General features: G+C 38.6%; 1 protein-coding gene across 7 annotated transcripts in view; it reads left to right on the top strand.

The window, feature by feature from the left end:
- The window catches only part of AATF (apoptosis antagonizing transcription factor), a 109206-nt gene that overhangs the window by 56697 nt on the left and 27802 nt on the right, over positions 1-24707 (top strand). For all 7 annotated transcript variants that reach the window (XR_012008682.1, XM_072779628.1, XM_072779625.1 and 4 more), the window contains exons 9-11: positions 13216-13283; positions 15145-15225; positions 24341-24412. Coding sequence is in view for 6 of the 7 variants with exons in the window: in XM_072779628.1 (XP_072635729.1) it covers positions 13216-13283; positions 15145-15225; positions 24341-24412 (221 nt within the window). In the remaining variant the exon portion in view is untranslated. The remainder of the gene's footprint in view (positions 1-13215; positions 13284-15144; positions 15226-24340; positions 24413-24707) is intronic.

Genomic DNA, 24707 nt, shown 5'->3' with positions numbered 1-24707 from the left:
ATGATGCAGCACTGAATCAGAAAGTGGAAAAACTAATCAAATCCTTAAAGACCAACGGCAGCGAGGCAGAGTCAGGCTGACTTTCAATGGTAGCCTCTAGCTCTACACTTTCTTATTTTTGGTAACCACAGGTGGGTTATTTCTAACATCAGCATTAAGATGCTTCTTGGATTTTATTCACACATCCTGATTTCTCTCCATTCTTCTCTGTACTACTCTTCCTATAAATATTGTACTTGCCGTTGAGAAGCCAGAGGCTGTTCATCCCTGACCACAAGGTCTGGAAGAATGCTTGCTATGGGGACTCCTGGGTGGCTCAGTAATTGAGCGTCTGTCTGCCTTTGGCTCAGGGTGTGATCCCTGGGTCCTGGGATTGAGTCCCGCATAGGGCTTCCCTGCATGTCTCTGCCTCTCTCTGTGTGTCTCTCATGAATAAATAAATAAAATCTTAAAAAAAAAAAAAAAAGAATGCTTTCTATGTAAGTCTGTTTTTTATTTTGTTTTATTTTATTTTATTTTATTTTATTTTAAGATTTTATTTATTCATGAGAGAGAGAGAGAGGCAGAGACACAGGCAGAGGGAGAAGCAGGCTCCATGCAAGGAGCCTGATGTGGGACTCGATCCTGGGTCTCCAGGATCACACCCTGGGCTGAAGGCGGCGTTAAACTGCTGAGCCACCCGGCTGCCCTAACTCTGTCATTTTAGAAATCACATTGAATAATCACTATGTGCAAGGCAGTGTGCAGAGTTCTGTGGGAGGTGAGCATTTGAGTCAGACTATACCCTTGCCTTCAGGAAGCATACAGCCAGGCAGAGGAGAGAACAGAAATATAAACAACCAGCATGCTTGGTGAGAGGTGAAATAATTCAGAAGAGAGAGAAATTAATACCAGTTTGGGAGAGTTTGAGAAGGCTACAGGGAGCAGGAGATGACATTTGATCTGGGCCTTCAAAGGATAGAACATTAATGGTAGGGAAGGGAGAAGAAATGTGTGAGAAATATCAGAAAGGGAGACAGAACATAAAGACTCCTGAACTAGGGGAAATGAACTAGGGGTGGTGGAAGGGGAGGAGGGCGGGGGGTAGGGGTGAATGGGTGACGGGCACTGAGGGGGGCACTTGACAGGATGAGCACTGGGTGTTATTCTGTATGTTGGCAAATTGAACACCAATAAAAATAAATTTATTATTAAAAAAAAAAAGAACATTAATGGTAGAACATTAATAGAGTGAGACTGGGTGGGGGTGGAGTTGGGGGTATGAGGTGGTAGGGATAGTGTGATCAGAGGATAGTGACCAGAGTTGCAGTTATAGAAATGGAATAGTAGTTAGTTGTTCAAATGGAATGAATGATAAAGGTGAGGGTCACTTTTGCTCTAATTTATCATGGTCCAGTTTAGAAAAGCCCTATAACTTTGCAGGTATTGACTTACTGTTTCTGTTAATCTTCTCTGCCTTTACATTTTCTTCATTCTGTTTTTCTTTGATTTTGTATCTAATCTGACAAAAATCAGTAGAAAGGAAAACTGAATTATTGTACTTGTTCATTGTTAGCATCTATAGTGGTGGTGATTTAGCTATAGAAGGTTTGGGTTTTTTTGCCCCAAATGGGGTTTGGGGATTATTATTGTTATGTGATATTGACAATATCTCTATTTATTGAATACTTAAATTTTGTTTTTATCACCTGAAATACCAAATCATCTTTATGAGATAAAATTATTACTTCTTTATTATTGAAGAAACTGAATCCCTGGAGAGGTCAAAAGAGCTTTTTTCCAGATTACACAACTAGTAAGGGGCATAGCTGGGATTCAGAACCCAGATCTGTCAGACTCCAAAGCCATGGTGTTATACTGACTCAGGGCAGATATTTACAGTTGTATTGAATTATGCAGCACACACATTCACATAACGAAAGCTCATATGTAGAATCGTTAGATCTTAGAAAATGGAAGATGGAAACCTGAGATTTGGAATTTGAAAAATGTATTTATAAATAAAAGCTTTTTAAATAAAAAACACTATATTAAAATTAGTTCAGATTTTTATTATAAAGATGTTAAGACACCTTTCTTGAAATAAAAGGACCATCTCAAAGAGACTACAGAAAGAGGGTATGGATATATTAGAGGAAGCATAAAAGATCAGTTCCCTCTTCTTTTCCTGAGAAGAACCAAATATTTCCCTTGAAAAATTAAATCCAAGAAGGAGGATAGATCTACATCATTTTAACATTAAAAGAAAGAGAAGTGACTTAAGATCTTTTAATTCATTTAGATGAATTTTTGTTTTTGTTTGATTGATTGATTTTAGAGAGGAGAGGGGAGCACGAGTCAAGGGAAGGGAGAGAGGGTTGGGGTTGGGGGGCGGAAAGAATCTCAAGCACACTCCCTGCTGAGCATGGCACCTGACTCAGGACTCAATCCCATGACCTTGAGATCATGACTGGAGCCAAAATCAAGAATCAGACATTCAACCAATGGAGCCACCCAGGCACCCCTGTTTCTGTTTTTTTAATTCAAGTAGTATTGGGATGGTTTTAAAAAAGGGCAATTCTTTTTTTATTATTGTTTTTTAAGGATTTTATTTATTTGAGAGAATGAGAAAGAGAGAGCATGCACACAAGCTGGGTGGAGGGGCAGAGGGAGAGGGAGAAGCAGGCTCCCTGGTGAGCAGGTCAAGACCCCAGGATCATGACCTGAGCCGAAGGCAGATGTTTAACCAACTAAGCTACCCAGGCCCTCAAAAAGGATAATTCTTGAAATGATGCAAGGACATGGTTCAATTCATACTTGCAGTGTTGAGGTGCATTGCACAAAAAAAAACTAGTTCTGTAGGCTCTGTAGGAAATAAACTTTCATGGACATATATCTTTAAGGATCTTGGTTTTATTTTCCTAATTCATGCATATTGATTGTATTATTAATGAATCAATGAAGAAGTCAAGAATAATATATTAAATGAAAGAAGAAAAAAAAGGGTACTTCTCACCCACTTCTCTGGGCCCTATGTAAGACATATAAGAAGGAGAGTATTGTTTGGGGAGATTTGCTGATAATGGTAATGACATCGGTTGCTTACATAGATAGTGGTCCTCTGGATTAGAGGAGGAGATAGGCATTAATCAAGTAATCTACTACCAACAGGTAAATTAAGTACAACAAAAACCATTTTGTGTGTGTGTGTGTGTGTGTGTGTGTGTGTGTGTAGGATACATTAAGAAAAGTTTCCCTAAGGAGGAGATGATTAAACAGATTAACTGAGTAGAGAAGGAGGTGGAACACAAGCAGGTAGATGGCTCAGGAAGCATGCCCCCAGCAGTGCCTATGCACGAAGGGCTCTGTGGTGGGAGTGGACCTGGGAGCATTTCAAGTACGAAAGAAGACTGTTGAGACCAGAGCATGGAGATGGAAGGTTAGGCTCAAGAGGATAGATAAGGGACCAGACTGTGTTGAGCCTTGAAGATGCAGTAAGGATTTTATTCTCTGGCATATCTGCATTTTAAAAATATTACTCTGATTGGGGCACCTCAGTCAGTTAAGCACCTGACTCTCGGTTTTGACTCAGGTTATGATCTCAGGATCATGAAATTGAGCTCCGTGCTGGGCGTAGAGCCTGCTTAAGATTTTCTCTCTCCCTCTGCCCCTTCCCTCGACTTGCATGTGCATATACTGTCTCTCTTAAAAAAAAAAAAAAAATTTTTTTTTACTCTGACTATAATTAGAGCAAAATGGAGGAGGGGGAAGAGTAAATAGAGGGACATCATTATACTAACTCAGGCGAATCCATGTCTCTTTTATTTTTCATTCTTACCCAGTGTACTCAAGCGTACTTTTATGGAATGAATGAAGATGATAATAGCCTATAGTAGAATATAGGCAGTGGAGGTAGATAGAAATGGTTAGTTTCATGAATGAGTGGATCACATACACAGGACTTGGAGACAGATTAGATACTGAATATAAAGGAAAAGAAATTTCAGGGGTAACTCTTAGGTCATTGAGAATAGAATGAAACTCTTAGAGAAAGCATATGGAGTGAGAAGAAAAGGCAACTTGGAACTGAGCTTGAGGAGTGTTAGCATGTAATGTTCAGGCAGAGGAGGTGACTTAATATGGAATTAAACCAAGGAGATATCTTGAAGATGCCAAGAAATAGTGTTTTGGGAAGGTGAGAATGTCTAGTGTCACTTGCTGCTTCAAGAAATCTAATAGGAGGGACGCCTGGGTGGCTTAGCAGTTGAGCATCTGCCTTTGGCTCAGGACGTGATCCTGGTCTAGAGATTGAGTCCCACATCGGGCTTCCCACAGGGGGCCTGCTTCTCCTCTGCCTCTTTCTGTCTTTCATGAATAAATAAATAAAATCTTTAAAAAACAAAAACCAGTAGGATGAGTCATGACACGTGTCCATTAGACATGGAGATCCTGAGATCTCAGCAAAAGTTGTTTCAGTAGAAAAACGGAGACAGAAATTTTAGGTGTTATATCGAGTTGGTTGAGGAATGGGCAATGTAGAAAGAAAACAGAAAAAGTTACCTATGGGGAGTGGGTTACTTTATGGCAATTTTATGCTATAGACATTTGAAATTCCCAGCTATTTGAAATTATAGTGTATGTAGATTTTTAAATATACTTTATAGTATATAAAAATTGAAAGTGGGACACCTGGGTGGCTCAGTGATTGAGCATCTGCCTTTGGCTCAGGTCATGATCCCGGGGTGGGATTGGGATCGAGTCCTGAATTTGGCTCCTTGTGGAAAGCCTGTTTCTCCCTCTGCCTATGTCTCTGCTCCTCTCTCTGTATGTCTCTCATGAATAAATAAATTAAATCTTTAAAAAAAGAATTTAAAAAATAAAAAATTGAAAGTGGTTCATTTAGGGGTTAATTTGGAAGACTGGAGAGCTAAGAACAAAAAAAAATGTGGTAAAGCAGGAGGCAGAGCAGAAACAGATATATTTCACTAAGATTTCTTGCGGGAGCTAGAGAGGAAGCTGAAGGAAGAATAAACCAAGACTTGTGAGTCTGTTTTTCATATCTCCATGAGAGAGGGACTGAAACACATGTAGGAGAAGTTGACTGCACTTGTTTCCCAAGTGCAGTCTATGGTTTTTTTTGGGGGGGGGGGGGGAGGTGAAAAATCCTGACTCAGTTAGTCTAAGTTGAATAGAGGGTTGCCCCAAGCTTTTTCCCATCTCAAACATCTGTGGCTATGAACCATGGAAGCCTGAGGGGTTAGGAATTGATAACTATAGGTCACAAATTCAGGAAACCAGGAAATATGTGGCCATAAAACCAAATGCTTTAAAAATTACTTGACTTTTTGGCAAGAGTACCAGAAACAGTTCAATGGGAGAAAGAATGGTCTTTCAGCAAATGGTGCAAGTGGATATCCACATGCAAGAGAATGAAGTTGGACTCTTACTTCACGCCATACATAAAAGTTAACTCAAAATAGATCATAGATCTACATACAAGAGCTAAAATTATAAAACTTTTTTTTTAAGATTTTATTTATTTATTCATGAGAGACACACACAGAGAGAGGCAGAGACACAGGCAAAGGGAGGAGAAGCAGGCTCCATGGAGGAGCCCCATGCGGGAATCGATCCCGGAACTCGGATCACATCCTGAGCCGAAGGCAGACACTCAACTGATGAGCTACCCAGGCGTCCCAAAATGATAAAACTCTTAAAAGAAAATATAGAATTAAATATTCATGACCTTGAATCATGAATAGTTTCTTAGATACAACCCCAAAAGCACAAATGACCCAGGGAAAATTGGACTACACCAAAATTAAAAACTTTTCTACTGCAAATGATACTCAAGAAGGTGAAAAGACAACCCACAGAATGGGAGTTGATAAAGGACTGGTGTCTAGAATATATAAAGAACTCTTACAGCTCAGTAATAAAAAGACTGTCTAATTAAAGGATGACCAAGGCATCTGAATAGACATTTCTCCAAAGAAGACATACAAATGATCAGTAAGCACAAGATAATGCTCAACCTCATTAGCCATCAGGGAAATACAAATCAAAACCACAATAAAGTAATACTTTACACCCACTAGGATGGCTATAATCAAACAGTCAGATAATAACAAGTGCTGACAAGGATGTAGAAAAATTGGACCTGACACTGCTGGTGGGAATTTAAAGTGGTGCAACTACTTTGGAAAACAACTGGCAGTTCCTCAAAATGCTAAACAGAGTTACTATGTGACCTAGCAGTTCTACTTGTAAGTATATACCCAAGAGAAATGGAAGACATATCCACACAAAAACTTGTCATGAATATCCATAGCAGCATTATTTATAATAACAGTGAGGTGGAAACAACTCAAATATCCCTCAACTAATGAATAGATAAAATATGGTATATCTATGCAATGGAATATCCTTCAGTCATAACAAAGAAGAAAGTATTGATACTTGGTATATATAACATAGATAAACCTTGGAACACATGTTAAGTGAAATAAGCTAGTTATAAAAGACTATAAATTATATGATTGCATTTATATAAAATGTCCAGAATGGACATATCATAAAGAGAGAAAGATGAGTGATTACCTAGGGCTATGGGAGTACATGGATGGGGCTTACCGGGGATGATAGCTAATAGGTTTGGGGTTTCTTTTAGGTGGGATGAAAATGTTCTAAGATTAAATGTGGTGGTGATTGCACAACTCTGTGAATTTACCAAAATACACTGAATTACATACATTTTGCATGGGTTAATTATATAGTAAGTGAATCATATCTCAATAGTAAGTTGTTAATAATTGGCATTGTTAGCAAATGAAAAATAAATGTTATTGGTATTATTTCTAGTGTGTTGCCATGTTTTATTATATTTTTAAGATTTTATTTATTTATTCATGAGAGACACAGAGAGAGGCATAGACAAAGGCAGAGGGAGAAGCAGGCTCTCTGCGAGGAGCCTGATGTGGGACTTGATCCTGGATCCTGGGATCACACCCTGAGCCAAAGGCAGACACTCAACCACTTAGCCATCCAGGCATCCTGTTGCCATGTTTTATTTTAGGGTGCAGAAAGATACTCATAAGGACTTTAATCAATATATCCTTGATCCTTCTATCTTTTCCCCTGTGGGAATTCTAAAATTTCTCAGTGTGAGTTTGTAGATTGGAAAGATTTTACAGAACACCTACCGTGGGCCTCCCTTATCCACACGGGATATGATCCAAGACTCCCAGTGGATTCCTGAAACAATGGATAGTACCAAGCCCTAAATATACTGTTTTTTTCCTGCACATACATACCTATGATAAAGTTCAACTTATAAATTAGGCACAAAAGAGAATAACGATAGCTAATAATGAAATAGAACAATTATAATGATATACTGTGATAAAAATGTGAATGTTGTCTCTATATTACTATACTGTACTCACCCTTCTTGTGATGGTGTGAAATGATAGACGTCTACGTGATGAGACAAAGTGAGGGGAATGGCACAGGCACATGACATATCGTCAGGCTCCTGTGGACCTTCTGATGGTCCGTAGGAGAGTCATCTGCTTCCACATCGCAGCTGGCGGTGGGTGACTAAAATCAAGGAAGAGGCAGGGGACTACTGTATACTCTTTCCTCTGGACATTGCCAAGTAAATCCTGACCAATTCTCTTTGGGTCATGCATTATCTAAGAAACGGTAAAATATTATGGTGCTGAGAAGTTTTGGAGGGGAAAAAACTTCCAAGGCTTTCTTTAGGTTTTCTTATTACTTGCATGTTTTAAATAGTATGTTTATACTACTGTCGACTTACCAATTTCAGTTATGTATCAAATCATCTCTTGACTTCTCTTAACGGCAGTGAGGTCCTAGCCCTTCTGCACTTTCTGCCTCCACAACCCCATTCTCCATTCTCCTGGTGTACTTATTGTCAGTTTTGTGAAAAGTCAGTGTTTACAATATTATGACTAAGTAAATGTTCACATATATGATGATAATATTTCCTTACACACTTGTTTTTTCCTAAAGCTAATAATGCCTGTATTTAAAGGATATGTGTAGTATTCTGTGTATCTCTGCCTATTTTTTCTCTCCACACACCGAATGCCTTAAGTACATAAACTGTCATTTCCCTCCTCCCCCTCCTCCCCCTGCCGTTTTTCCCTGGAGACCTTATTTCTAGGGCTCTCTGGAACGATTGCTCTCTGGGCCTCTGCCATCAGGAGTCTCAGGACTTGCCTTTGCTGCTTTCCTGAGTTAGACCTGCTTTCTGACACCTCAGGCCTATCTCCTTCTTGCTGTATGTGCACATCTCACTGAGACACATTGTCTTGTGAAGGAGCATGGACAAAGTAAATTGTTGAGTCTTTACACGTGTGAAGGTGTCTCCATGTAACAACTCTCATACTGGATTAATACTTTAGATATGGAAGTTGAGGTTGAAAGTCCGTTTCCTCAGAATTTTGAAGGCATGGCCCTGCGGTCCTCCACTACTTGCTGTTGCTATTGAAATATCTGGTCCCACTTAGTTATCATTCCTGAATATGTAGGGTGACTATATAATTTCTTGCCAAAACTGGGACATTTGAGGTGCTAGCCTGAAAGAATACTAGGACAACAGGCGTAAACCAGGACTCTCTGGGGTAATCTGGGACATACGGTCACCCTCTTTATACATGACCTATTTTTTTCTGTAAGCATTTAGGATCTCCTCTGTACTTTCGGTGTTCCACATTTCATGCTGATGTGTCTTGGGAAAGGTCCTTTTTCATTCATTGTACTAGATTTTTGCTGGCTCATTCCTGTCCTTCGATTTGGAAAATTTTCATTACTGTTTCTCTAATTATGTTCTCCTAGCCTTTGTTAGTTGGGTGTTTGACATTCTGGACAATTCTGACATTGTCCTCTAGCTTTTTTTTTTCCTCTTACAAATAAGCAAGGGGATGTTATCTTTTTGCTTTTTTGTTTTATAGCTGAAAGATTTTTGTGCATTTATTTTCCAGTTCTTGTATTGAATTTTAATTTTTCTGTTTTGTGTCTAATTTCTTGTTTTACTCTTTTCTCACAGCATCATGTTCTATGGGAGTATATCTTCACTTTTCTAAGAGTGTCCATTCTTCTTTCTTTCTTTCCTTAGGTTTCTTTGTTTTCCTCATTGCTTTCCGGTGTCCCCTTTTTTCCTATCTGCTTTGATCTATGTCTGAGCCTTCCTGGTGATCCTTAAGTCTCTTCATATTTTGTAGTTAAGACATAAGAGTATCTCTGAAACCTGAACGGAAAGCTCTGCTTTAACTATAATCATGCTGTGAACTAACCTCCTGTTTGGAATACTCTTCAAATGGAATACTCTTCAAACACTCTCCAGAACTTGGAGATATTTTCTGGGTAGTACAGTTTCTCCAAGAGAGGCTCCTCTGCTCTCCTGCCTCGGAGATTTTGTTTCTGGGTGCTGGCGTTCTGTGTGTAGGGTGAGGGAAGGAGGCGGAGGTTCCCAGAGATGGGCATAGTACCTTTCCCTTCTGCCTCCTCCCGGCCTGCTGTGCCTCATAGCTCTCTGTAGCTCTTTAGGGCCCAGTTTTCCCACAGAACAGTCTCCTTAGTGAGAGGTGGTGGTAGAGGAGATAGTCACTTGTGGGATATTGGAGAAGGTCCAGTGGCGCTGTCCCCTCCCACCTCTCCCTCTTCTGCAGTAGCTGCAATTGCCAGAGCTCCTCCTCACAGGGATTCTGTGGGCCTAATTAGTTCCACCCTCACCTTTATTCCCTCTGGGCACTTGGATGATAACTGCCTTTTATTCTTCCATCTCCTGTCTTTGAAAAATTTATGAAAATCTGCTCTCATTAACTCCCCTTCTCTTCCTTCTCATGAGTTAATACATTTGTTTTATTCCTCTCCTGTCTTTTGGAGGGGTTGAGAAGGGAGAAGAGATAAACTAATGTGTTCAGTCTGCCATTTTTAACTGATTCTGGCATGCATTTTTCTAGACAATGTATTATAAATGCTGATTAGATGCTGCACAGTACCATCAGGGCTGTTCCTCATGTATGTTGTTATGTGTTAAATGGGTTTCTGTGGGCTGACCTGGAAACCTAATATCTATGATTTTCCCCTAGAACTAGAGAAAAACAGTCAAGCTTTTGTGAGCTGACCCTGGAATTAAAACAGACTAGAACAAAAATATTTCACATATGTCTCCTTTTTCCAAGTCACAAAGAAAATGACCAATACGGTGGTATTATTGTCGAAAAATAAAAAGCTTAAATAACTGTAATAAAAACCTATGTTTTAGTGGAAAAGTTTATTCATAAAGTTAAGCTATAAAAATTGAATTGAGCAGCAAAATTAATTCTTCAGCAATATCCCTAAAGCTTAATTTTTCAGTAACTTTTTTGAAAGCAGTTTTCCTAATTAAATTAAAGCCCAGTGATTGGGTTAACTGTGGGAGAGAGAAGTAGCCATGGGAATAGTTTGTTTATTTGTATTTTCTTGCTACTTTCTCATTCCTGCCTTGCACACAACAGGATCTTCAGAAACACTGGACTGAAAAAAGTAGACTTGGCCAGATTGACCAGTAAAACCATCTTCCTTGTCACAGGTGACGAAGAGTGCAGGGCCCTTGAGTAGTGAATTTGCAGCTCAGAATATGGGACGTAGAGTGCTTGAAAGTAAATGATGCACCAACTTGGTGAATTGTGGGGGCGACTGCAAATGTACCAGACCCACTGTAGTTGTGCGGCTCCAATCTCCAGCCTTCAGGAAGGGCATATGGGACTTTCTTGCAGAGGATCACCCTGTTGTGCTGGGGCAGCCTTCTGTGAGCACTTGCTCTCACTGGCCACGACAGCCCCAGTCTCAGAATCAGAGATGATTAGGGAAACTAGGAACCCTTGTTACAGTCTCTTCTGTGGCTTGAACCGAGGTAAGGGCAATGAGATGCAGCCACTCCATTATTTCCCGGCCCTTTTAGTATTTTCTTTCTCTTCATTTTCTTTTTTTCTTTCTTCTGTTCTTCTTATCAACCTCTCCCCCTTCTACCCCTGTCCCCCAGCCATGCTTCTGACAGAATATTGACTAGAAACCAGAAGCCCATTTTTGCTCAGCCTTCAGGGCAGCTGTTTACAGAGTAGCAGCGCTACACAGGTTTACTGTGTCGTATGTCTGTGTAACACTGGATTTGGATCTTGTATTTAGCTGCCAGAAGTGACTGTGATGAAGTAGGAGAGATAAACTGATAGATTGGCTGCCAGAAAGATGTTGGGAATCAATCAGATAAACAGGGTAGAGAAATAGCTTGCTGTTTTCTAGTGATAATAAACCAGTGGCCTCTGGTCCCCGCATTTTTAAACGTAATTGCTGTAGTAATAATGTCCAAAATAAGCAAATGAAAAAACATCACAGGAGGGTTTTTAATTGCGATTGAGATATCCTTTTTCCCTTTTGCAATAAAGATTCATCTTATATGGAAATGAACATTTCTATAAATTTGTTTTACTTCTTCCAGTGCCTACTTACATAAACAAATGAAAATTAGAGAGTGGACTACTTTCGTAGGAATTTATTCCTCCTTCTCTATCCTCCCCCAGACTTCAGCTGTTTGACTTGGTGAAATATCTGTATTGCTACCATGCCTCACCTACAAAATCATTACCTTTTTTGGTGAGGAAACAAGTTTCAAAGTCAAACCCATATTGACAGATGATTAGCAGGATTATTTTAGTGTCTTCCCTTAGATTTCTCTTAGAAGACTTTTGGGACTTTAATCTCTGTTACGATTGCCCTGCACATAGCACTTGCATAGGGGAGATGATATCTAGTATTATTATTGTAATTTAAAACTCTCCTCCTTTAATGCTTAACGTTTCTTTATTTTTAAGCAGGCTCCATGTCCAACTTGGGACACAAACTCATGACCTGGAGATCAAGAATCACAAGCTCTAGCGACTGCGCCAGTCAGGCACCCCTAATGTTTAATTTTTAAACATTACTCCTTTTCACCTAATGACTTTAAGATCCAATGCATATTCTTTAGTCTGTGTGAAAGGTATAGATTTACACTCTAGTTGTGTGCAATGGGCTGCTCAGAAGTAAGAGGAGAGTAGGAGAGTAATTTTAGAGTTCTCATGGAGTTCGTTGTATGGGATAAACAGTTCTCTCTGTTGTATTTTCAGTCACACATACAACTTCCATTGGGTTCTCTTTTTTTTTTTTTTTTTTTTTAAGATTTTATTTATGGGATGCCTGGGTGGCTCAGTAGTTTAGCACCTGCCTTCAGCTCAGGGCATGATCCTGGAGTCCCAGGATTGAGTCCCACATCGAGCTCCTTGCATGGAGCCTGCTTCTCCTTCTACCTATGTCTTTGCACCTCTCTCTCTCTCTCTCTCTCTCCCTCTCCCTCTCCCTCTCTCTCTTTCTGTCTCTCATGAATAAATAAATAAAATATTTAAAAAAATAAATAAAGATTTTATTTATTCATGAGAGATACAGAGAGAGAGAGAGAGAGGCAAAGACATAGGCAGAGGGAGAAGCAGGCTCCCCGCGGAGACCCCCATGTGGGACTCGATCCCAGGATCATGCCCTGAGCTGAAGGCAGACTCTCAACTGCTGAGCCACCCAGGTGCCCCTTAGGTTACCTTTTGGAATTGTTGTGGCTGTGAATGTATTGGTGTCATACGTGGTTAAATCTCTTCATAGTAAGCATGGTGGAGTACCAGCCATGGAAAGCAAGAGAATGAAGTTCACACTTTTAATTATATGTAATAAAGGCTTTTGCCTGAGGAAGACCTTCCTGAATATTAGAGGTTACAGGTCAGAAGTTAACCATGTACCATTATCCTGTTGGTGAGAAGCTGATGCATTTTCCTTTTGGCCATACAGCCTTTCCCACCTGACCTTTTAAAGATTCTCCATTGGTATCGATGAGGTGGACCAAACTAATCATAAAAACAATGAAGGGAATGTTGCACACTCATTGATCCATTTGAAATGAACTGCAGTACAATAAGTCCTCTAAATGGACTTCTGTTCACAGCTATTACTATAGCCACCTTTTTAAAGATATATAAATATGAAAGGGTTAATGGGAATTCAGTCATATTCTTGCCACTGGGTTGTCCCTTATTGATTGTAGTTTTAGAGCTGTCACTATGCCATTCAGAATTCCTGCCATGCCCTTGAAAGTCACGTGGTGCTGGGAGATGATAAATAAATCAGTTGCTTTCCTTTTTCCCCTAGCTTCTTCGAGAACTCATAGAACGGAAGACCAGCTCCTTGGATCCCAATGATCAGGTGGCCATGGGAAGGTAATTCAGATATGGCTTTCTAGTCATGCAAAGCAACCTACATAATAGTTTCTCCCTTTGAGTCCCCTTAATTCTGCCTCAAAGGCAGTGATTGGCCCTGTAATTATAAAAGTTAAGCAACATTAAAAAAAAAAAAAAAAAGTTAAGCCAGACAATAAGAAGTTAAAGTTAGGAAAGATAGGGTGATGGAAATCCTGTTTTACCCTACCTTGCCTTAAGGGCAGTTGAATAGGAAATTATAAAACAGCTATGTATTTGTTTTAGGGTTTGTTTTTCAAAGTCCTTCTTATGCTCTTTGCTCTCTGATTTGGACAGTGATTGTATCTGTATCAGTCTCTGACCAGTGGATAAAAAGCAACCGCCCAAATGTGTGCTCTCAGCTGTCAGAATGTGGCATTGTGCACAACAGGTTCCTTGCTCATAGTTGAATCTGCTTTGTTTGAGTCTGCCCTAATTTAGACCTCCACCCCTTCAGTAAAAGCCTCGGCACAATTAGAAATGGAACGTGGCAGCATTACCCAGATGTCAGGGTAGAATGTAAAGTAGTGAAGGAAGGCTCTTGTGTGTATGCTTCATCCTGTGGTTGGAAAATAAAAAGGGCATTTAGAGTGCTACCTAATGAATAGTGTACATTTAAATAGCCATGAGCCATAATTTGCAAAAGCATGAAAGGAAACAAAAGCTGCAAGTGCCAGAATGGGATTCTGGGCACAGCGACATTTTGAGAAAGCAATGAAAAATTTGTGTTGATGAAATAATTTTATTTGAGTAAAACATTATTTGGGTTTTAGGATAGGATATTGTTGTTATTTTGTGTATCTCTGGAATGCTATAGAGAGCTGTTCACTATAAATTTAATGTGATACAGCAAATTGCATTTAAGTGATGATTATATTGTACATTTATCTGACTTTACAATAAAATAGATTATGGTAATTAAGATTATATTAAGATTACAGTAATTGGATTTCCCTAGATTATTTTTTTCTGATGTTGAGTTTTCGTTGTATAAATCAGGTAAGATGACTAGCTGCTGCTGTTTCTTCTTTTTTTCACATTTGTTCATATGAGGAATTTAGGAAGATTTTTCTTAGCCAGTGTCCTTTATTTGAAAATTAATTTCTTTTAATCTAAAATGACTGCAGAACATGTGAATCTTGTTTGGATCCTGATTCAGACAAACGAATTGTAAAAGTGAGATGATCCAGGAAATTTGAAGACTGACTCAATATTTGATAGTAAAGAATTACTGGTAATTTCTTTGTAGCATGACATCATATTGAGACTATATTGGGGGGAAAGAACCCTTACCTTTCAGCAGCACATTCTTAAATGCTACGGATGAAATGAAAATTAAATAAACAAAATGGCTGCAAAACTTGTGTCAGTAGTGGATAATTATAAAACATTAGCAAAAATTGGAAAGTGCTGGAAAAAGCACTTGTGTATTAACAAAGGGAAAATTGAAGAATTCCTGTATGCAGACCAAACAACAGTGCAATATTAGTAATAGAACATCTTGCACAGCTAAAACATTGAAAGCAAATGCAAGCAGCTCTACTCAGTTTGCTGGCTTTTCCTGCAGACTGCTAGATTTAGTACCTGTCACAGCAACTCTAGATACTAAGGAGTATTGTTAACCAAATTTGCTGTGGAATTTCCCAGCTGCCATTTGTTTTTTTATCATTGCACAAATCCTCTTCAATTGATTAGCTGCTCTGGCCCCAGACTATCTTGAGGAACTTGATGTGGGTTGATGATTTCTTTCTGCAGGGTTGTTAGTAAGAAAAATTCCAATTTGTCAATAGGTATAACTATTTCTATTAGTGATGATGTATAACATTGCTTGTGAATTTCCCAGGCAGTGGCTTGCGATCCAGAAGTTACGAAGCAAAATCCACAAGAAAGTAGATAGGAAAGCCAGCAAAGGAAGGAAACTTCGGTGAGTTACTTTTTAGAAAGATTTTAACATGTTACAGCTCTTACATTTTGGCTGTTATGTCAGTTCTCTATTTCTTCTGATGATTCTGTTTTTAAGGATCAGAAAAATAGCTAAAACAATATTTGTGGCTTTTTTGGGACTCAGTTTTTCTTACTCTAAAATGGAAATACTATAGTTTCAGTTATATTTTGTTCTGCTGTTGTAAGAGGATAGGTTAAGTATAATACCTGCATTTTCCCGAAAGAGAAATAAGAAAACAAGACAAGTTAGTTGAAATTGTCTTAGTTTTTCGTTTTGTTTTGCTTTTAGAGCAAGGGAAAGTTGGGGTTGGGGGAGAGAGAGAGAATCCTAAGCAGACTCCAGGCCCAGCCTGGAGCCAGACACAGGGCTCTATCTCATGACCCTGAGACCACAACCTGAATTGAAATCAAGAGTTGGATGCCCAACCGACTGAGCCACCCCAGCACCCTAAAATTGTTTTAATTTTAAAAAGTGATTTCTACAGAACAATATAACAATTTTTCTTTGGATGCTTATTTAGAATAAGATTATATGGGTCCATTTTCATGATGCCATACACGTACATGCTGTGCTAAGGAGATATAAATGAAGGATTCCAGAAAATGTTAACAATGTGCTTAAATGGGATGAGAAATACAAGTTTTAAGCAAACCCAGTGTGGGGCTCAAACTTAACCTCAAGATCAAGAGTCTCACACACCATCAACTGAGCCAGCCAGACACCCAGAGAAATATAATTTTTATGAGAAAACAGACTTCTGATGTTTTCAGACTTCTGACTATAGGAAAACTCTCAATCCTGTATGTTTGTATGTATAGTATACAGAAAGATAATAGTTTATTGTATGTCTTTTATGTAATATTTGCACAAAGTCTCCATGTCAAAGAAACTACTTATAATTGGAGGGCATATGGGGAAAAATCTTAAACCCATTGTGTTAGGACAATTTAGATGGATAGTTAATTCTATATCCTTATTAGAACCTGCCTGTCATTGAATTCCCTTTAAACAAATGTGGATCTGTCTCATATAACTTCAGAGAAGCAGATTTCACAACTACTTTAATTAATCTGTTTTTGTTTTTAACCTATTCTCCAGAAAATATGTATTTCTCTAACTTTGCAGAAGAGCAAAGCAGCTTGTTACTATATTTTTATTCAAAGTCACTTTCTTAAATCTCAGGTTAAATTGTTATAATTTGTTTAACGTTTTTCATGTTACAATTTTGAAGTCTTTACACTTCTCCAAGTTTGTTTTTAGTGGGATGGTTAAGCATAGACTTGAGAGCCAAACTTACTTTTTAATATGGAGATCAGATTTTTCCTCCAGTGCTGTGCTTTTTAAAATTGTAGCTTTATGAGACTATAAACATTGTTCTCCAGAGGGAGGAGCGTGGAATCCTGGGAGGCTTAGGTTCAAATTCTGGCTCTGGCTGGCTCTGTGATTTTGGTGGTTTTTTATTCTTTGGAACTCACTTCGCTCATTTACTAAGTAGCAATAATAATCCCTACTTTATAAATTTGGTTTGAGGATTAAAATGATGTGTAAATGTTCCAGTACATAGTAAGCATTTAAAAATGTTAATTTCTTTGGATTCTCTTGTGTTTGTCTGTTGGTATCACTGTTGCAAATATACTGTCTTCAAAGGAATTGAGAGAGGAGAAAATCTCTTTTCTACATTGTTGTTACAGATTTTATATTGGGGCAAGTAGTTATGTGTGTGTGCCCCTTGAGGGTAAGAATTGTGCTCCTCTAATTCTTTAAGACAATTCCTACCTTACTTATTATCTACGTAATTCCTTGTAGGCGTTAGTCAGCCAGAAGATGTTTTTGGATGGCTATGTCATTAAAATTACCATGCTCACAGGTAAGGCGAAATGGCTCTAACCTTAAACATAAACCAGAGTAAGAAGTCTGGGTGAGTGTTAGAAAAGTGAGTACTTTGCTAACACGACAAATAACTTAGGAAAACAGCACAAGTTTGTTGTTTCCCAAATCAAAATATACTTATCACAGTTATTAAGTTGAAAGAAAACAAACCAGGATTTTGTTTTAATAGCAAGTGTTTTTCTTATATTAATTTACTAAGCTAACCTCCTTAAACTATTCATTAGAGGTATGGTCACTGCAAGTACATACATCTGGTTTTGTGGTACTTTCATAGTGATTTAGATTCATACATGCCCATAAATCCAGAAACATTTAAAATCTTATCCTGGCAACAGGTAAGTGAGAGACAGACATTCTGTTTAAATGGGGCTAAACATTAAAATGTAAGACATGGTTAATTAAAATCCAAAAAGGAGGGGCCCTTCAGTGGCTTAGTCAGTTGAGCTTCCAACTCTTGATTTCCACTGGGGTCATGATCTTGTGGGTTGTGGGATTGGGCCTCTGGTCGGGCTCCCTGGTCAGAGGGAAGTATGCTTGGGATTCTCCCTTTCTGCCTTTCCTCCCTACTTGTTCTGTCTCTCTCTCAAATAAGTAAAAAATCTTAAAAAAAAAAAAAAAAAAAAAGATTCCTTCTAAAGTTCTAGGAACCGTATTAGGTGCCAGGTAAGATCCATTCTGCCCTCGAGGAGTATGTCCTCAGGAGAGGATGACACTGGGGCACTTGGGTGGCTCATTTGGTTATGTCTGACTCTTGGTTTTGGCTCAGGTCATGATCACAGGGTCGTGAGATCAGACCCCCACATTGGGCTCCACATTGTGCTCCATCTGAGCATGGTTCTTGCTTAAGATTCTCTCTCCCTTTCCCTCTGCAACCCCCCCCCCCCACTTGCCTGTGTGTACTCTCTTTATCTTAAAAAAAAAAAAAAAAAAAAGAGAGGGAGAGGGTAGCAAGCAATAAGCAGACAATGATGCTGTGTGGGAAGTGCTGTGACAGAGGTCTTCTTGGTGTATGGGTCACCTGATTGCCCTTGGGGGAATGCACGCTGCCCAGAAAGACGTCATCTAAGACGCCATCCACACTGCACACTGAGCAGACTATGAGAGTCAGCCCAGTGAAAGGGCAGAGAGAATAAGGTTTGGAAAAACACAGGCTTGAGAGTGTACAGGACCATTTTGGGAACCGTGATTTAATTTATTTTGGCAGAAACTTAAATGGAATATGGGGGAATGGCAGGAGATGAGGCTGTATGAGTAGATAAGTGCTGGATCATGGCTGTGCTAAGAATTTGGACTTTATTCTGTAGACTGTAGTGAGTGTTTGAAAAACAAAGGAAGACTGAGGAACTATCATAGAGTGAAGGAGACAGCGCAAGTAGGTACAATTTAGGGTCCCAGATTGGATCCTGGAAAGGAAAAGGACACTAGGGTAAAAATGGATGAAATTTGAAGGCTCTTAATTTGGGTAGTGGTATTGTACCAGTGTTAATTTCCTCATTTTGTTAATTGCACTATGTTTGTATAAATTGTTAACTCTAGAGGAAGCTGGGCAAGGGTATGCATGAACTCTCTACTATTTATGCAGTCATTCTACAAATCTAAAATTACTACAAGTTAGTTATTGAATTAAAAAATTTGGGTCTGGGGCATCTGGGTGGCTTAGTCAGTTGAGCGTCTGACTCTTGGTTTTGGCTCAGGTCATGATTTCAGGGTCGTGAGAGTGAGCCCTACATTGGCTGTGTGCTGGACAGGGAGCCTGCCTGGGATTCTCTCTGTCTCCTTCTCCCTCCCTAAAATGTTTGGGGCTCCACTCTGGCCTTAGAGCCTAGTTTAAAAAAAAGTTTTAAAAAAAGATCACATGTTTTGTGGTTTTGTCATCCACATTCACTTGGCTTTCCTGTGACCATGAATGTGAGGGATGTGGTCAGAATCAGAGAGTGATCTTTATGAATAGCAACAGTGATAACATTTATAAAACTCTCAGTGTCAGGCACTACTAAGCAATTTACATGCAGAGAGAACAACAAATGCAGACTCTGGAGCTAAACTGTCCAGGTTTGAAACTGGACTCTTCTACTTACCCACCTGGAGACCTTGGGCAAGTTAGTTTACATCTGTGCTTCACTTTCCTCATTGTGAAATGCATGTATTAATTCATATCTTGGAGGGTTGATACCAGATTAGATGAGCTAATGTCTGTAAAGTGCTTTGAGAAGAGAAGTAACTCACACAGCCCATCCGGAGCTGTGAAGTAGCAAATTAGGATTTGAGCTAATTGGTCTGATAGCAAGAGCCCATGTTTCTAACCTGTGGCTTGTTTTGTTTCTCTGGGCAGGACTCACTGGCCCCTGTAGGCACTAGAATGACATATTGGAAACATTAGCATTCTGCTCCAAAGGATTATATAAGTGGCCAGGCTAGGTGAAAATATTATAAATAACTTCCTTAAATGAGACCTCAAGGAGAGCTGGTAGGTGTGCCAGCTGTCATCACTGATACTAAGTTCCACCTGCAAGCAAGTTTTGCTCTTAGTGATAGAGCTGGAGAGAGAAGATTTTTCAGAAATGTCATAGCAGAAATGAATATTACTTTGTGGAAACATTAGTTTAAATGATAGCAGGTTAAGGGCATCAGCCTGGTCAGACTGGGGATGGCAACTTGTAGGTGGATGGTAGGAAATAATTTATTTTTTTAAAAAAGGATATTTGGATTTGGGGAAATAATTATAACTGTTGATTATCAGCATTTTTTCACAGCTTTATATTTAAGTGGGTTTGATCATGATTTAATGAGAATTCATAGGGGCGCCTGGGTGGTGCCTTCGGCTCAGGTCATGATTTCAGAGTCCTGGGATCGAGCCCCATGTTGAGCTCTTTACTCAGCGGGGAGCCTGCTTCTCCCTCTCCCTCTGCCTGCCTCTCCCCCTGCTTATGTTCTCTCTCTCTCTGTGTCAAATAAATAAATTAAATTAAAAAAAATTCATAATGTAAGTGAATTACACTCAGTCTTTTTTTTTTTTTAAGATTTTATTTATTTATTTATTCATGAGAGACACACACAGAGAGAGGCAGAGACACAGGCAGAGGGAGAAGCAGGCTCAGTGCAGGAAGCCCGACATGGGACTCGATCCCGAGACTCCGAGATCATGCCCCGAGCCAAAGGCAGACGCTCAACTGCTGAGCCACCCAGGTGTCCCAGGCTTTTTTTTTTATTTTTTATTTTTTTAAGATTTAATTTATTTATTCATGAGAGAGAGAGAGAGACACAGGCAGAGGGAGAAGCAGGCTCCATGCAGGGAGCCCATGTGGGACTCGATCCCAGGACTCCAGGATCACACCCTGGGCTGAAGGTGGCGCCAAACCGCTGAGCCACCCGGGCTGCCGTACACTCAGGCTTTTAATAACAGGATGTCTTACTATGTTTGTCCGTTCTTCTGCCACAAAATTACATTTATCTCTTCTTAGTATGGTTGTTAAAAGGTGTTTTAATACTAAAACATGCATCCATCCTCAGCAGCAGTGAGATTAGATGAAGTCTGTTGCATTAAGTACATGTTACTAAATAGTTTTTAGTGTAATTACTTCTTACAGTCTGTCTTTTGTCATGCTGTTAATATAGAATATATTGCATCAAAAAAAATATATTGCATCAGAGCAGCACTATCCAATAAAAACATGTATTACATATGTAATGTTAAATGTTCTAGTGGCCATATTTCAAAAGTAAAAGGAATTAGGTGGACTTAATTTTAAGAATATATTTCACTTAACCCAATATATCAAAAATATTATTACTCAGTATTTCAACAATTTATTATTTTAAAATTATTAATGGCATATTTTACATTCTTTTTTAATCTTGAGTCTTCAAAATCTGATGCATTTCTCATTTGGCACATATGGCATGCAGACCAGCCACGTTTCAAGGGCTTAAGCAACCGCATGTGGCCAGTCACTACAGGATTGGACAATACTTACCTGTGGAGTAGAGCTCATAATCTTTGTCCAGTGAGTGGATTAAACCTCTCTTTAGATATATCCAAGAATAGTATTCCTTTTTTTAGATGGACACCAAAGTTTGGTGAAACCTATAGACATTAAAATGCATTTATTAATAGTACTTACGCTTTATGCTTAAAAGTTTATGTGAATTTATGAGAAATATTTTGACTCCTGGTTTTCAGTTTTCAATGTGTTCCTTTTGATTCACTAGCAATTTCATGTTTCAGAATTTATCCTGAAGAAGTATGTGAACAAATATGCAATAGTTTATGTATAAGAATCTTTATTTTAGGGGATCCCTGGGTGGCTCAGCAGTTTAGCGCCTGCCTTTGGCCCAGGGCGCGATCCTGGAGTCCAGGGATCGAGTCCCGCGTCGGGCTCCTGGCATGGAGCCTGTTTCTCCCTCCTCCTGTGTCTCTGCCTCTCTCTCTCTCTCTCTCTCTCTCTATGTCTATCACAAATAAATAAATCTTTAAAAAAAAAAGAATCTTTAACACTGTTTAATATGGTTTTGAAAGAGGGTCAGTCTATATAAATGCCCATCAATAGGAGATTAAATAAATTATAATATATTTACACAAGGGAATATTCTGCAACTATGAGAAGGAATAGAATATGACATGGTTTAGTGGGAAGAAACATGCAGAATATTAAGTATATTACAGTTTCCCTTTTACATGAAAAATGTGTTAGGTTTATATTTGTCTTATATATGGAAAATGCCACATTTAACATTGTAGTTAACAGTGATTATTTCTGGGGGATAAGACTGCAGGATGCCTGTAAGTCTTCTATACATTTTTATATTTGAGTCATCTTTATAAGAATTATATATTATTTTCTATAATTAGGAGATAGCAGACATAAAGAAAGTATGCAGAGATTTTGTTTTTGCATCTTATGAAACATGAAGAATCAGAAGCAATACAAATGTTCAAAAATGTATTATAGTATTTCCACTCCTGGAATTGTATACAGCTATCCAGATACTGTTATGGGACAATGCTTACAATGCAAAGTGAGAAAAAGAGGATACAAAATTCTGTGAGTGTGTGTAAATAACAGGATCACTATAAAAAACAGACAACTAATCAAAATGTTAACAGCTCTCTGTAGGTGGAAGAACTATGCATATTGTGTGTGTGCTTCGTTGGTTTTTTCCCATATTTTCTATAATGAATTTATACTTTTTCTATTACTCTTGTAATGGGGAAAATCTCATCACTATTATTCTTATAAAATTTATTTGTTAAAAAAGAATGAAATTTGGGAGGCTTAGCTGTGGGTGGTACTATAGAGAATCAAATTACTTGATAAGTGTAAAAATGTTTTTAATACTGTAAAGCTAATATTATGTACATGAAAATATTTATCATATTTTGGTTTGGGGATAGTATTTTGCACAGCAGAATTTTGTGGGTATTTTTAAAGATTTTACTTATTTTTTAAGTAATCTCTACATTCAGTGTGGGGTTCCAACTTATAACCCAGAGATCAAGAGTCACATGATCTACCAACTAAGCCAACCAGGTGCCCTCCAAGTAGAGTTTTTATGGTTAGAATTTTATAATATGTATATTGTCATATAGCCTCGTCTATATAATGAGTAGAAAGGGCTACCTCATTTGAATCTCTTTGGTATAATATGGTCCAAATAGGTCATATAGTTGTTCAGCTTTTTTTTTTTTTTTTTTAAGATTTTATTTATTTATTTATGAGAGACAGAGAGAGAGAGAGAGGCAGAGAAGCAGGCTTTCTGCAGGGAGCCCAATGTGGGACTTGATCCTGGGAGTCTGGGATCACGCCCTGAGCCGAAGGCAGACACTCAATAACTGAGCCACCCAGGAGTCCCTGTTCAGCTTCTTTCATCAGATGATCTCAAAGCACTTCATACAAAAATGCCTTTTTTTTTTGTTAGTGGAAAATGGAAATGATATAATTTAAATTTCTGTAACACCATGACTTGAAGATCTAAGGGTTGAACTTATTGTATATTCAGATGTACGCCTTCATTTAAAGATAGGGGAAATGGAATACTGCATCTAGTGAATAGAGATGATATGGAATTCCAAAAGCCTTTTCTGGGGCAGCCTGAGTGGCTTAGTGGTTTAGCGCCGCCTTTAGCCCAGGGTGTGATCCTGGAGACCCGGGATCGAGTCCCACGTCAGGCTCCCTGCATGGAGCCTGTTTCTCCTTCTGCCTGTGTCTTTGCCCCTCTCTCTGTGTGTCTCTCATGAATAAATAAATAAAATCTTTAAAAAAACCCCAAAAACTAAAAAGCCTTTTCTGACTTAGGGAACCAGTGCTAATGAGTGATGGTGGTATGAGGCATTGCATTTGGGTATTGTCACACAACTATACTTACTACTAGTAACGATACTAAAAAATGATTAAGATGTTGGAATACTACTCAGCCATCAAAAAAGTGAAATCTTGCTATTTGCAATGATGTGAATGGAACTTGAGGGTATTATGCGAAGTGAAATAGGTCAATTAGAGAACATCTTTTTCTGTCATATAATTACCATTATATGACCTCACTTGTGGAATTTAAGAAACAAAACAAAGAAGGAAAAATAAAATAAGATGAAATCACAGAAGGAGACAAACCATAAGAAATTCTTAATCATAGGAAACAAACTGAGGGTCGCTGGAGGTGAGGGGGGTAGGGAGACACGGTAACTGGATGACAGGCATTAAGGAGGGCAGGTGATGTAATGAGCACTGGGTATTATGTAAGACTGATGAGTCACTGACCTTTACTTCTGAAACCAATAATACATTATATGTTAATTAATTGAATTTAAATTTTAAAAAATACAAAAACAAAAAGAAAAATGCTTAGATGTAATTAGAGGAGGAAAATGGGATAGATACTCAAAGTCCTTCTCTTCTGTCTGGAATAGTGTTTAAGGGTTAATATATTGCTGAGGGCCACAAGTGTGTTAACTCTTTTTTGGGACTATGATGTAAATGGATGTGTTGAACTGTCATGTACAATGTGCTGTTATCACACATCTCTCCTGTAACATTAAGGAAAAACAGGGAAATAACGGTTATGATCAGTGTGTGCCTATGAATTATTCTCTTTTCTACTCCAGAGCCAAATGTTCCTGTAATCAGTTCTGGAGTATGTTAGCTCGTGTGTCCTTTTCTAGGTTAATAGTTACTAATGTTGCTGCCTGTTTATTTCCTGCTTTTTTTAGGTTTCATGTCCTTAGCAAGCTACTGAGCTTCATGGCACCTATTGACCATACTACAATGAATGATGATGCCAGGTGAGTAATAGATTAATTATGTGTCTCAAATGGCTCCATGACAGCCTGATATTGACCTGTTCTACAGCCTGTCACCCTCTCCATTTCTTCTTATCAGTTAACCATTTGTCATTCTCATCATAGTAAGGGTCCTTGTCACATCTCTTCACCCCATAATTACTGTAGAACCAAAACAAAATTTCTGTAAATATCAATGTTGCCTCTGGTAGTGTTTTTTTGTCTTTGCTGTTTTGCTTTTAACGTTAGCTATCTGCCTAGGACATCAAGGCTTTTCTCTAGGACAAAAACGTGGGTC

The sequence above is a fragment of the Canis lupus genome, chromosome 16, assembly GCF_048164855.1.
Source record: "Canis lupus baileyi chromosome 16, mCanLup2.hap1, whole genome shotgun sequence".
NCBI classification, from domain to species: Eukaryota; Metazoa; Chordata; class Mammalia; order Carnivora; family Canidae; genus Canis; species Canis lupus.
Note: the sequence above shows the minus strand (reverse complement) of the source record. Positions and strands in the feature narration are given on the sequence as shown.